The sequence below is a fragment of the Lepisma saccharinum genome, chromosome 5, assembly GCF_977018435.1.
Source record: "Lepisma saccharinum chromosome 5, izLepSacc3.1, whole genome shotgun sequence".
NCBI classification, from domain to species: Eukaryota; Metazoa; Arthropoda; class Insecta; order Zygentoma; family Lepismatidae; genus Lepisma; species Lepisma saccharinum.
Window position 1 is genome coordinate 65,253,567 of NC_139233.1, and position 16,081 is coordinate 65,269,647.

Sequence of the window (16,081 nt, forward strand, 5' to 3'; positions counted from 1 at the left end):
AATTAATGAAAATTACTATGACTGAAATCTAATTATACGTGTGAAATATATACTTTTAGGTTGACCTTCGTTTTTGAGGTGTGTTCATCCTTGACCCCTTCCAGATGTTCCATGCCCTTATATTATTATACTTTCACCTAGAAATTTAGTGGAGAGGAATATTGTCGCTGTTATTAAACAATATTATACTCTAAAAGGAAATGGCGCAACCACAAGGGGACAGGGGGCATTGTCTTTTGCCTTTTTCCAACCTTGGAAGAAAATCAATTATAGGGGGGGGGGCATACATTGAAGTAAAGGAAAGCAAGACTAGCAGAATCTACTAGTAGCAGGACAAAAGGATGCTCAAGACGGAATTACTTTTCACGTCCATCTTGCATTATTTCTTCCAGACGGCCAGGATCACTTGCATGGAGGCACAGAGTGGCAATTGTCCCCTCGACTTTAAATTTTATACGTGTGAAATATATACTTTTAGGTTGACCTTCGTTTTTGAGGTGTGTTCATCCTTGACCCCTTCCAGATGTTCCATGCCCTTATATTATTATACTTTCACCTAGAAATTTAGTGGAGAGGAATATTGTCGCTGTTATTAAACAATATTATACTCTAAAAGGAAATGGCGCAACCACAAGGGGACAGGGGGCATTGTCTTTTGCCTTTTTCCAACCTTGGAAGAAAATCAATTATAGGGGGGGGGCATACATTGAAGTAAAGGAAAGCAAGACTAGCAGAATCTACTAGTAGCAGGACAAAAGGATGCTCAAGACGGAATTACTTTTCACGTCCATCTTGCATTATTTCTTCCAGACGGCCAGGATCACTTGCATGGAGGCACAGAGTGGCAATTGTCCCCTCGACTTTAAATTTTATACAAATAAAAATACATTTCGTAAAATTTTCTTTCTCGCTTCGCTCGCGGTATCTGCTTTTCTTGGAGTCTTGTCAACTTCCGAGCCGTAGCTGATTGAGAAAAATTGTAAAAGAGAATGCCATGGCGTCCCATGAAATTTTTTGCGCCCTATTAAATCAATACTGTTTCCAACTTTCAAAAATTTGGATCGAAAAATTTTCTTGCTCGCATCGCTCGCAGTTTCTTTTCTCCAATGTATTGTAAATTACCAGAGAGAAGTAAGAACAAATAAGTAATTCAGACAGTTGCTGCTATAACAGTTTAGTTTGGAGGAAAACGAGCGCTCACATTTCAGAGACAATTTATATATTTTTTTCTGTTGGTTTGTTAAGGGGCGGTTAAATAGATTACGTAATGTTTTTAAATAATATGTTAATACCTAGGTGTATATATATATAATATAGGCTACACACGCATATATATATATATTACATCAATGCAAAAAACTAAAACAGTGAGATAAAATGAGGTTCTTCTTTCCAGATCTCACTAAATTTTCAAGGCTTTTGCCCCCCTCCCTTCCCTTATCAGAGGGTCTGTGCACGCTTATGATGTTGGTACCTTCTTCTAATAATGAAAACAAATTAAAAAAACTGTAATATTAAATTAATAATATTAAAATATTAATTAATATTGTTATTACATGAATGAGAAAAAGACTGCATAAGAATAGGAATATAACAGCACGTATTCATTGTCTAGCTCATGAATAGTTAGGATCGATTCAATTTGTATAAAACCAATTGCCCTGGCAAGGTGATTGTGAAAGAGATAAGGAATTGAATATTTATTGAAAAACTAAAAAGGATGTTAGATCCATTTGACGAAAAGTAAAGCTCTTAATTTAACATTTAAACATATTACTTAAGTAGTGGTGTGCATAAATCTTCTTTTATACAGTCATCCAAAGTTGTATGATCCCAATGTAATCCTTCCCTTACAATATGTTTGATGGAAATACCCTCTCTCGATTATATGACAGATGCTAAACAAAACAAGCATATTTACATTATTTAATTTTAGTACTTTGTAAGTCTCTCGTGGAAGATTCGGACTCCCTGGAGACCCCGCCTCCCCATAATAGTCCTTGGCTCGATTAAATGTAAGTTGTATTGCGATGTTCGTCAATGTGTGTTTTTCTTCTTTCAGACACTCGGAAAAAGTGTTTTCTTGTCACAGAAACCTTGGGGGTTGTGAACGTGGGGGCTGCAAAAAAAGGTCTGTTATGGTCAGACTCACCTTCACGAGCAGGGGGGCAGGGGGGAGTAGCAGACAGGGAACCTTGTCATCTGCTTCTTTCGACAGAGCAACCCTCCCTCCAGCAAAGTCTCCTTGTTTGGATGTTAACAATACTCAAAAAACTATACTTTCTATTCTGCCTGTATGCATGCAGTGTAGATTCACAATTACTACTTGTGCTTATTTTTCTGGTGGATAACATCCTAAAAGCAATAATATGCAAGGAAACAGTATCCTAGTCATAGACTCCTGTTGACTGCATACTTGGTTTTACCAAATTCTCCTTAAATCAGATGTGTATGACAATTCATATCCTACATAGAGTTGGAAGTGGTCGGGGAAAAAACCAGGGTTCTTTTCCCATTTTTTTTTCAGAAAAGTGTCTCAAATCAATGAAAATACAGGAGTTGGCAGTATTTTTCCTGTTCCATGGTTTTTGCTTATCTCCCTACTGCAAATTTTGTTGTTCCAACCTTCTATAGCATGGCGCCTTTGGTTAGGCTAGGTCCTGATAGTCACAATTGTCCTACCATTAATTTGTAAGATAACCTTCACCATCAAAATCAATGCATTTGTCCGTAATTTTGGATTCATCGCAATTGTCCTAGATTCGATGTATTTTGGCTGCTTGTTGCAGTGGTTCTCAACCTTTGTGAGACCCCAGCCCAGTAAATTTATTTCTTACGAGTCTATGCCCTGAATCAAAAAATTTCACTATAAAATACATTTCTGATCTTTAAAGTTTATATGGAAATTAATATGCACCCTCAATTAATATCAATATATCAACTATGGCATAATCATAGTTCAATTATGTATAGACTTGCTGTCAAATATAAAATTAGATCTAAATTAGTCGTTAAGTCCTGGGTGCAATGGATCTTTTGCGACCCGGCGGTTGAAAAACACTGGCACTAAAACTGAAGCAGAAGTAAATAAGACTGACCACAAATGAAGAAAAAAAAAATTAAGAAATCTGGACTGGACCTACAATTTGAAATGACATCTGAAGCATTCTGCCTCCACTGAGGATTGAACCTCAGACCCCTTCTTATTACAAAGCAACAGCATTACTTTATGCAAATCCAGAGACCCATTCATGATTATAAAAGGAACCTTCTATCTATAATTTTTTCGGACAGTACTCACAATTTGTTTTCTGTGCTTTACAGACTAAATTAAATTTTAATCTGATGAAGTAACTAACAATCTTGTTAAATATGACAGTGTGGGTGTAACATTGAAGTGACAAGCAACATGGGCCCCTTCAGTCTATAAGCAAGCATTCACCACACATGCACAAACAAGACCGAGGGAGCTTTCAGGCTGAAGTCGCAGATGACAAGCGACGCAGTCTCCTTCAGTATAAAGCAAAGCATTCACTGTACATACAAGAACAACAGACCGTAGCAGCATGATCCACACCATTGAGAAAACAGTATGGTCCAAGCAACATGCAAGTGACATGTTTAGCTCATTGTCGCACTTCGGTTCAAAAGGTTGAATGGATTACTGAGGGTCTGCTTCCAAGTGACACATGTCACTTGTTGCTTCGATCTGAAAGTTCTCTGAGAAAACTGTACAGGCCAAGTGACAAGCAGCTTATGTTGTTTCGGTTTGAAAGGTTGCATTTACTTCTAACGGTTGGTTTCCAAGAGCCATGTGTCGCTTCCGTCTGAAAGCTCCGTTAAACAGGATATATACATACATTCACGTAATACGTATACTTTTGCATATGCATTCTGAACAGTAAAGATTTTTAATTGTCCCGAAACATCGAATATCTTGATATTAACATTTGTTTCATATTTAATGACATCAACATTTAAATTGATACACAAACATGTAAAAGCTTATATTTAATGACATCAACATTTAAATTGATACACAAACATGTAAAAACTTGTTTTAAGTCCATTTCATGATCAGATGTGCTCATCAGGACTATACGTTTAGTTTTAACCCTAGCTGCCCTGGGTCAAATCTAAATATTTTCCTAACGATCTTATTTTCAAACACACTGAATTTATGTTCCTCTTTCAATGAAAGGGACCAAGTTTCACACCCATATAATACTACAGGCAAAATTACTGTTTTGTATATTTTAACTTTTAGTTTCTTAGATATTAAACGAGAAGACAAAAGTTTATGAAGAGAGAAGTAACATGCATTTCTTTAATCAAGCCTACTTTTTATTTCCTGTTTAATATAATTTTCATTTGTTAATAATACTCCTAAGTATTTGAATTTGGAAACTGGTTCAAACGAGTTGTTATCAATAATTAGATTTTGATTATTACCTAACACTTGGTTTCGGCCTGTAAGCATATATTTAGTTTTCTCTTTGTTAACTTCCAAACCTATCTCTTTAGCAGTTTGAAAAAATATTTTTGCATTATTCTTGATTGTATTTATATCATCCCCTAATAAGTCTACATCATCTGCATATGCTAACAACTGAGTCACACCATTTAATTTACATTTCGGATAACGCTAATGTCAAAATCATCAACACAGACATTTCTATGTGGTGGCTTTTTTCTGTTCTTTCCGGAGGACACGAGTTTCCTCATCGGCGACCGAGCATTCCTCTCCCGCAATTCCTTTCGAATCTGCCTGATGGTCATCTCTGACAACCCTGTTGCTACAGACGCACGCTTTGTGCTCTGTGTGATTGGCACCAAATAGTTTCTCTCTTGATTCCCGATCACAGAAATCAATGACTTTGCTCACAATTTCACGCCCTTCACTGTGCACAGTGGCACCTCTCCTCCTCACACTCGTCATAAAACACCAAAATAAATAAAAAGCAAAAAAAAATAAAATAACTTCCAGGCGGTTCTCACGGACAATGACCCGCCAAGAAGAAAACAAGACTTCCTTCTCCACGGCCACCCCTAAATTCTGCAAATGAACCTGACCCTCCCTTTCCCTCTGTGCTCCGTCTCCCTTCATTCAGCGATCTTCTCGTCGGCTGTACATACATTGTTTTCATGTTATGTTTACCAATTTCAGAAGGCTTCATTGAGTTCAATGCAAATTGTATGACATGGTGATTTCACTCGAAAATTGAAGGATGGCACATTTTACTTTGTAATTAAAAAAATTACCAAAATGTCACTTACCATTCAGAATTCTAATATGAGTAACACTTATAACCAGTAAATAACCTTGACTTGGCATGTAAATTGTCTGTCAAAATTTTGTACCGTAATCGCTCAAAATGGCATTTTCGGATTATTTTTTTAGGGGGGGAGGCAGTTTGTTTAACACCTTTTTTTTTTTTTTGCCACTACTTGTGTACCAATAGTGTCCTAATTATTTGAATCTTGAGACTTGAGTAGTTCCAGAAACTTGACACTTAAGAGGATGAGCCTTAACGTTTTGCATTAAAGTTCTCATTATTACAAAACTGGTTAGCCATATTTTTTTGTGTACTACATAAAGACAGCTTCCAGGCAGAATGCTGAAGGGAAAAGATGTTACAACTCCACACGATATATTAGCATACAAGGAAACACAGTATGTAAAAATGAAACATTACCAGAGATAAATCCTCCCAGGATTGTGATATGGTCATGGCAGAATGCAATTCTCTTTCTAGTGCTGCCTCCCTGCCCACAGCATCCAAGCATTCTTCTTGCCTCAGCTGGCTCACACGTGGTGTCATTCTAGGACTACTGGAACTCTGAATCCAAGAAATCAAATATCCATTGAAAGTACATGATTAAAGAAATATGCACGTGTAAAAATTACATTTGAGTCAGTACCAGTGAGAATCAATACAAATTTAATATCTAATCCTGGCAGATATCTGTGCTGTTTGTGTAGTGGTAGCATCGTTGCCTTGTAATCAAGGGGTCCCAGGTTCAATACACTGTGAAGGGACATAGTGGATCTGATCCAACTTTAAACTGTAGGTCCAGTCCCAATTAGCCTTTTTCTGCATAAACTGGACTTACATACAAACTCAAAATCTGGCAACTTGGGTACTCTGTTTGGTATGTAAGTTCCACAACTTCAGCAGAAAAATATATGGATAGTGTCCAATTAACATTGCATGCTAATGTAGAACAATTGTCACTAATATTGAGAGAACTATCAAAAATATAAATGTCTAAACTGAATAAATTCACATTTTACCTTTCAATAAGTAAACATATGCAAATCTCGAACCATATCAGGTGAAAACAAACAGGAAGAACTATCATGTGAGATAACCGCAACACCACAATTATTTTGACGATCAAAAAATATTGAATGTCCAAAAACTATATGCATCAGGCAACTTCAGAATTTATCATCATAGCACAAGCACTGTACATTGTTCAAACCTTGGTAATGATATCAGTGGGAATTAATAACAGTACAGGTACCAATTCGATGCAGCATTGGCTCAACCTTGGAAATAACCTGGGTCCAGAATTTTACTAAAATAAAAATATTTTCTGCATGTAAATATTAGTTTGCAACTGACTTATAAATTCTGACCATGGTAACTAGGGCTTGAAAACAGATTTATATTTTCCATAAAAATACATACAATGTTTTAAGTACGTGCAAAAAAGCTTATAGGCTCATAAAACACAAAAGTCTCAAATTATTACAATATTAATATCCTGGTAAGGATTGTGGCAACAATCTTCAGGGACATTCCAGTTTGTCTGATAGTCTAATCCAACATGAAGTGAACCAATCATAGTTCAGAAACTTGTAAACTTCCAAACTTTACAAAATAATTCTCCTACAAATACATTCAATATGTTGAAAAAGTCAGTAAGCATAATCAAGAAGTTTGTCAAAGTCCATTTATGATCTGAAAGGGATCTGAACTACTGTGTACCTCCACCGGGAATTGAACATGGGATTACTTGATTACAAGGCAACAGCCTTAACATTACACAAATGAGGAGGCCCTTAAGCATAGATGAAACTTGACTCTTAAGTGTAAATATGTGAGCATGTAAGATAATTTTAAAATTTTTGATACACATTAAAAAAAAGAAAAAGCACAAAAAAAATTAACATTATTCACACATTTTTTGCACCTGAAATCCATTCATGTTAATAACGCCTAGCTATTTATTCTGTAATTGGTAAACACTTCATAGTAAATGCATTCTTATTTATTGTTTACATGAGGACAAGTTTCCAACTCATTTAGTTTAAATTCCACCAAAATGAAACTCAGAGTATACTGGTTTTACTTTAGCGTTACTTCTTCTCAGTCAGTGTTTCACAAACAAGAGGAAAAAGTAATCTCACCCCAACACCATGAAGAGGACTGAAACTGGCACTGAATCTCCTTAACCTTGAGTTCGAGAGAACATTAAACGAAGTGTCCCTGGAAAAGAAAATAGGCTAATTACATTTATAAACACTACTTTCTTACATTTTCTTTACCAAAATTTTGACTTGCAACATCTCAGCTCAGTCAATCATCAGGGCAGAAGCGGTTACAAATCAAGAAATTAGATTCTATTATTAGTGATTTCTCCAATTACATAGTTACCATTCGTAAGGTCTGTTCAGAAAAACAAAGATTATTAACAAAATAGTGAAGAATATAAAGTAGTTTTTGACTGCAGATGATATCCTACACCAGTGGAATTTATTTTTAAAAAAATTAAAAATCATGATTTTTATTTAAAAAATCATTTTTGATGATATTTTTATTTAAATCCGATTTTTTATATATTTTTTTATAAAACCAGGCTTAAAAGTGCTTGTATTGTGTTGGGCACCATGCACATACATATATGTTTTTTTATAGAAAGGCTTTTCTAGTAAACGGCCCTATAAAATATTTGAACAGTCTGATTAAAACAAATAAAAATTACGTGTAAATGTAATTTTTTTGTCTCTGATACGAGGGCCACTATTTATATTTTGAGCCTTGGCAACACTGATTGAAGTTAGGTGCGATTTGACGTTTGCACGGAATCGTCTGGCATTATTGACCATAACGTACTTCAAATGTTTTATCAATAGCTTCATTTGTGTTGTTTATGTACAATAAAATGGAATTAACTCGTGAACATTTTCGTGCAATGATTTTTTACGATTTTCGACGTGGATTATCAAGACAAGAGTGCATCGATCAACTTACTTCCACATTTGGCGATGAAGCCCCATCCTTTGCCACTGTGAAACGCTGGTATAACGAATTTAATCGTGGCCGCCATTCGCTCACCGACGAGATTCGCGAAGGTCGTCCAAAATCAGTTGTTGTTCAAGAAAACATTGATGCTGTGCAAAACCTAATACTGCAAGATCGTCATGTGGCATACTGTGAGATTGAGGCAACCATAGGCATTAGTTCCACCAGCATATATAAAATATTACATGATCATTTAGCTGTGAGAAAGGTATGTTCTCGTTGGATCCCACACAATTTGACAAAAACTCAAAAAGACGCTCGCGTCAATTGGTGCAAACAAATGCTCAATAAATACAATCGTGGTGCTTCAAAAGACGTATATAAGATTGTAACAGGTGACGAATCATAGATACATGCATAGGAGCTGGAATGTAAACAGCAGTCGACTGTATGGGTGTTTCAAGATGAACCCAATCCAACAAAAGTTGTTCGCGCTCGAAGCACATCGAAACAAATGGTCGCCTGTTTTTTCCGGAAAACTGGTCATGTGGCAACTGTGCCTTTAGAGGAACGTAGAACGGTCAACTCTGAATGGTACACAACAATTTGTTTGCCAGAAGTCTTCGGTCAAATACGGAAAACAAACAAACGCCGTCGGATCATTCTTCATCAAGACAATGCCAGCTGTCACACATCTCGTCTAACAACCGACTTTATGAACAGTCAAAAAATCGAATTGATGGGTCATCTGCCGTACAGTCCTGATTTGGTACCCAATGACTTCTTCTTGTTCCCGATTGTCAAGAAAAAATTGCGTGGACAACGATTTTCGTCGGCAGAAGACACTGTTGATGCGTTCAAAAACCATATTATGGCGGTGTCTCAAGAAGATTGGAAAAACTGCTTTGACAAATGGTTCGAACGAATGCAAAAGTGTATTGACCATAAAGGAGAATACTTCGAAAAACAATAAAGCAGTTTTCAATGCCAAATTCCTGTTTTTTCATTGTTAGGCTCAAAATATAAATAGTGACCCTCGTACTGTATATACAAACTTACAATGGAAATGTTTCATGAGAGTGTTAATAAAACTATAATAAATTTCAGTAACTTTCCTTTCAGTGAAAATAAAACATTGTGGATGTACTATATAAATGTAACTTAAAATATTATTTTGTAGTCTTTGCAGCTGAATTTTGTTAATTTTTTTGTGATAGGTTTGCAAAATATCAGCTGCTATATTTATTTAGAATTTAATGATAATGACACTATTTGTGGTTTAACATGATTAGTATTTTGTATTATTCTACAGAAAATGTTTGCTGCCCATAAAAATTATTGAATTTTAAATGAAGAGAAATGTAAGTGTTTACAGTTTATATATTACATTTCCTTTTGTATGAGCTTCACATCATCAGTATATATATTTTGCTTCATGTCTTTCTCTTTCTTATGGTCTAACAAACACCATTAAATGAATACATGATTAATGTATTTCAAGAAAAGTGATTCTGATGTGAACAAAAACCTGATGTACGTTATTCTATAAATTATTTATGTAAAGTGAATTTTAAAAAAAATCACCTGATTTAAATCAATCCACCTTGGCAGAAACTGTAATAAAATGTTTCTTAACTATTAGTGGAATAGTAGCTTTAAATATCAAGAATGCAGTCTGCGTGTCCTGCCCGGTACAATATAATGCCCCTGTTGGGGAAAGGGAAAATATCAGGGGTGAGTTTCTATGTAATCCTTGAAATGTATTAACTACTATCGGATTACCAGTGATCAGAACACTACATTTTAAAAGTAGCTTCGCTACAGCTACAGCTACTCTTCCAAAATGTAGCTTCGCTACAGCTACATTTACCAAAAAGTACCTCGCTACGCTACTCATGTGCGCTACTAGCTACTTTTGCGCTACTGCTACATAAAAAAATTAAAAACAACCATATGGGTATTAAAAATCTTCTACTACTGGTAAATAAATTCTGTTATTTATTAATATGGTTCCCATCATTCAATAATTTTGATAGCATTGTTACTTCAGTTACTTATTTTTACTATAGTTTTTGAGAATACCATACCTATGCAAGTGGTATATCAAACCAAATTTGATTTATGAATATTGAAATTAGGGTGTTACCCAAATTAATGATTACAACTATACACAAATAAAATTTGGCAGGATTATGTATTCATGCTCACATCAACATATTTTTCTTGAGAATAAATATTTCATTTTTTATAGACTGATAGGAAGGCAGCATTTTGAATGAAAAGTACCTGGAGCCCTTTGATTACAAAAGGGCCCCAGGTTCGATACCCAGCGGAGGCACATAGTGGTTAGGATCCAGTCTCGATCAGCTTATCTACGCATAAGGTGGACTCAAAACAAAAACTAGGGAAGATGCCAAGTTGGGAGGATGGGATCCTCCTGCTCCTCCATTCCCCACACTGCTCATCATTCAACATTCTTCCTCGTACTTACAATTAGCCGAAAGTGGCAGAAAGAGACTAGATAACAGAATAATTAAATAAACCATTCATCCTCATTGTCATGATTGAGAGAAGTGGAAGAATAGATGAGGAGGTAAACAGAAGAGGACAAATGGGTGGTGGACTATACCAAAGCGTTCGAAGAGTAATATGGAACAGGGGTGTACCTATGAAATGCAAGAAGGTAATATATAACACATACTATGTGCCAGTAATTACGTATGGATTACTTGGACAATGTAATAGAGAAACAAAAAGAAGATGCAGGCAGTGGAGGAAGGGATAGAATAAGGAATGAGGAGATCCGACAGACAGTGGTTGGGGTGAAGCTTCAGGACAGAATACATCAGGTACAGATGAGATGTTTCGGACACATGAAGAGGATGGATGCAGAAAGACTACCAGTAAGAGCTTATAATGCAAAAGGAGTGGGAATATGGCCAAGCGGGAGACCAAGATGTTGGTGAAAAAAGCAGATAGTGGAGAGTGTTAGGAGAAGAGGACAAGATTGGAACCCCGTGGAAAGAGAGGAGTGGTGGAAGACCAGGAAAAATGGAGAGGCTCGACTTCTATGCCTACCCAGCCAGAGGCAGGAAACGGCAAAGGATGATAATGATGAGAATGTCATGATTAGCAAAAGTTACAGCAAAGCGACACAAAAGTAGGAAAAATACATAAATTTGAAAACAATGTATACTTTTTGCAATATGATAAAATATATTTAGGAAACTGTCGTGTAAACCTGAGTGTTCTAAACGTATTGTAATTTTAAAATTTGTGAACAAAAGTTATCGCGAAATGAATTATAATTCCAGAAACTGTATATCATTCTTGTAACAATAATTTATTGCTGGTGAGATTCTATATACTGACGATGATCAAAGCTGTTAACGTACTGAGCCATTTATTGTTGGCACTATTCCTTTGTCAGTACAGTGGAAAATCCATCGCTCATTTTTGCACTGCAAGTTGTGTTTTACACAGCAATTAATGACATTTTGGTGTTTCTTACACCATGGATATCCACAGGATTTGTTCCAGGGGTGAAGCAAACGAGGCACTTTTCCAGCAGTGCAGCATACGAGGCATGTTTCTCTCCAAAATAGCGATGCAGCTAAAAAAATGAAGCTGTTAGCTGGAATATATTCATATATGTCAGTTAGTTATGTGGATATCTGAATTATTGATACTAATTAAATAAATTACGCAGATATCTATAATCTACAATCTACATAATCTGTGTCTTCATGTAATAGACTGTCTTAATGAACCTCCTGCAAAATTAAGGGTATTTGTAGATTTTTTTTGACGCTGTTGCCACATTAAATTCACCTCAAAATGCTGAGAAAAATTTAGCTACAGAAATTTTGTAGCTTCGCTACCGCTACAACTACAATTTTCAAAATGTAGCATCGCTACAGCTACAAATTTTGTAGCTAGCTACTTCTGACCACTGCGGATTACAAATTATGGAAACTAGAGTTTAGACTCCAAGTAAAAATTAACCAGTACCAGAGGTGTCGCCTGAAAGGGGTTCACGGAGAACACGAACTCCCAACCGATAAAACACTACATTTCAATATACTTATTTTACAAAGCAGTTTTTTTTCATTCATAAAGTCTTCACAATGCTTCAAATTTCCTAATTTCTCCAGACAGTTGACAAGAAAAGCTCACCAGGTTAGGCAGTGAAAGCCCGGTGCACATCTGGCACTGTGAATTCCCTCTGCTGTATTCTTCCAATGTTCTAGTTTTACCGAAGAAACGGGAAAAATCAAGGGGGGGAAACTGGAAATCAGAGCACGTGCACCCTCCAAAAGAACACTGTAAACAGATGGCAGCAACTGTTCGGAGAATGCCAATACCGGCGGATGTACGAAGTATTTTATTCTTTCGTTTCGTTTAGCTTCTGTACTGGGAAAAAGTAAGCAGTCGTTAAGATATAATGCAAGCACTGTTTGCGTTGCTATAGTATTTCCTAAGATCGTCGATGTTTTAGCCTAATATCTTTCTTTTCCAATACATGTAACCAAATTATTTTTCGAGTATGCCTTCGATTTCATGAGAACAAAGAAGTGTTTTTTGGTGTCTTCAAAGAGCCACACTCTCTGATATTCTATAAATAAAAAACTTGTGATCCAATGATGATGAAATTTAAATACAGTGCAGTAGGAAAGGTTTTAAATACAATCCTTAATTTTCAGATTTTTTAAATCAGCCAAAAAAAGGTTTTAACCAATTTTGTGAAACATTTTTTTCTTAGTTTGGGTCTTATTTTGAAGTTACTTTCGGCTGTTTTTAAAACCCATTATCATTGTCAATTCACATTGCAAAACCAATTTTTTTATTCAACAGAGTAAAGACATTCATTGAAAGAAACCACACTGCACGTACAGCAATGTCCATTGTTTAACTTTCCTTCACCTTTCTGCCACTTTTGGCTAATCACAAAGATGTAGATGAGTGGCAATAAGATGAAGCATGAAGGGACAAACACATGGGCAGAACACAACAAAAGCTCCACAGAGGATTGTACTGGCAGCATGCCAAAGTCTCATTAGACTGCAAATTACAGTCAAGGGTGTACTACATGGACGAGAGATTTGACATTTGGAGGATTTCCAAAAAGGCACTCCTTATACCCTGTTTTTACAATTCATATTTCATTCAATAATCAAACCATATAAATGTACCTTGACAACACTGAGTCACATATTGGCAACACATTTATTTTAAAGCATACGAAAGTGTTTCTTACACACACAAAATGTGTTTACTTATTCAATCTGATGAACTAAGTATTAGGGGTGTTTTAGAATACTGGACATGAGTCTGAAAGTACGTTTGAATCGTAGAGAAACTAACCATCACTGTTGACAGTTTCATTAAGTATTATTTACTGAAGAAATTATGATTTGAAAAGTAGCTTACATGAGCATCCATGTTTTACAGAAAGCAGCTGTTCTTAGCTTATGTACACAGAATACTGTCAAATGTTTTGTGCTTGAGACCAGATATTAAGTGATCAGGGACAATATTTCAATGGTAAGAGACCTAAACTTGACCCACCTAACAACGAAAACATTTACATACCCATTCTTACACATACGAACGTGTAGTAGGTGGCAGCAGAAGTCTGCATCCAAGACAACAGTAAACAAATGGATGCTTCTGAACAAAGAATCATGAAGAAATGTACAGAATGGAAAAAAACGTTCTCCAGGAAACACAAAATAAGTAGACTCTTGAGGAATGTGTTAACTGACACAAATAGAAATCGAACCACGTGAAAATGGTGCCACATCTTGAAGCGGATTAAAGAGTGAGCTGCACTAGGAAGGCAACTAAGTAAACCATATTAAAAGTAAAATTTTATATATATCTCAACAAGTATTTTACAACTTACTGCAAGGTCCTATGTTCATAGGTTTCCTAAATATTGTATATTGAAATCGGATGATTCTTTTTGATACATGGTGTATTATTTTTCTTTGTGAATATCCAGCCACCACACAAAATCATCAATGCTGAAATTAAAATCACAGTTCTAACCAATCAATTTAACATATGAGTACCAACACAACCAATCTGCAATGGAAAACTCTTTCAACATTCCACCACATACAAGGTTCTCCTTTTTACACAGGTCTTATTTCTACAGGCTTCCCTGCTTATGTAAAAACCTGCCTCAAAGCACTGACATTTTTTTGCAAGAACATAGTTTTCGGTAATTATGCGATATTGCCCAAACACCTCTCACTCATTTATCTCATTAATTTTAGCATTGATACTTACCTATTCTGCATTGTGGAAGATTCTTTAAGGTGAAGTTATGCCTTTGTCCATAAAATAGTGTCAACTTTTCATATTACGAGTCATTATTTGTCTTCCTTGTTCCACTTGGATAACAGACAGACAATATGGCATGCACTCGTCATGGATCATCGTGCGTCGTGCTTGTGTTTTGTTGATTTGGAGTGGGTATGCAATGTTTCAACCTTCTTAACCGAAAAATACCTACTTTCGTGTTCATTATGTCATCACAAACCATTGACGGATAGTCCCAAAAATACATTCACCATAGCCCCACAAACCCTTGACGGATAGCCTCACGAAACATTGACGGATAGCACCAAAAACCATTCACGATAGCCCTACGAAACATTGATGGATAGCCCCAAAAACCATTCACAATAGATCCATGAACCATTGACGGATAGCCCCAAAAACCATTCACGATAGCCCCACGGACCATTTCCGGCAAGTTTAGGTTAGGTTGGGTTAGGTAAGAATAGTTTAAAAAATCTCGTAAAAAAAAGCACATTTGGAAACACTGGCGAGAGCACGTGACTTTCGAAACTTGCGCCATCTGCAAGTACATAATGGAAACAACGACATAATGTTGTCGCTTTACAGAAAATACAAGTTCCTTACATAAAAAGTGATTATTTCTTGTTCTGCAGCATTGAAAGAAAATACCTCGAAGAACTTCGATAATGCTACAGAAACTGATTTTAGTAAGTAGTTTCTCCTGTAAATTTGAAGAAATCCATTCGGGCGATATTGCATATTTACCCAGTTTTCAACTGTCAATGATTTATTTCACAATTTTTTACATTGCTAACGTACTCTTCTGCATTGCGGAACATTTCTTTAGGCGGAATAATGAATTTATAACGAAAATAATGTTTATTTCTTACATTAACGAGTACTTACTGTTGTTCCTTATTTCCCACAAACCATCCACGGGTAGCCCCAAAAACCATTGACGTTAGACCAAAAATTCACGATAGCCCCACGAACCATCACGGGGACGAGGTATGCCTACTAGGTTAGGTTAGGCCTGTTAGGTTAGGTTCCATTAGCACTCCTTTCGTTCAATTTAGCATATACGGACAACATCATGGCGGCAGCAGCAATAGCGCATCGGAAATAGATTTTTGTAGAAAACCACATGCATTCGCATTAAAATGGATCAAAAATACATTCTCGAACATCAACAACACTACAGAAAATGATTTGCGTAAGTACTTTCTCCTGTAAATTTGAAGAAATCCGTCTCCAGTATAGTAAAGTGTTACCGTAAAGTTCCCTGTGCATGTAGAACTGTGCCATGGAGGCACATTTACGGGATGCAGGATAGGACTCCACACATTCTCGATCTTTGCCATCTTGGAGGTCATGTGATCAGCACCTTGCTCCGGATGCCTCCCCCCCCCCAGGTACCCACTGATTTCAGGCTGGGTGAGCCCCAGAGCTACTTAATGCAGGGTCAAGGCCGGAAAAATCCCGACCTTACATCACCCACGCCGGGAATCTAAAACTTTAAG

The 16,081-nt window shown here is 36.3% G+C and overlaps 1 protein-coding gene across 1 annotated transcript in view; it reads right to left on the reverse strand.

Annotated features, from left to right (window-relative positions):
• The window catches only part of LOC145987849 (P2R1A-PPP2R2A-interacting phosphatase regulator 1), a 32,074-nt gene that overhangs the window by 15,108 nt on the left and 885 nt on the right, over window positions 1–16,081 (reverse strand). Inside the window, exons 2-3 of the mRNA XM_083122594.1 lie at window positions 7,418–7,496; window positions 5,697–5,840 (exon numbers count right to left, since the gene is read on the reverse strand). Of these exons, the coding sequence (XP_082978720.1) occupies window positions 5,697–5,840; window positions 7,418–7,496 (223 nt within the window). The remainder of the gene's footprint in view (window positions 1–5,696; window positions 5,841–7,417; window positions 7,497–16,081) is intronic.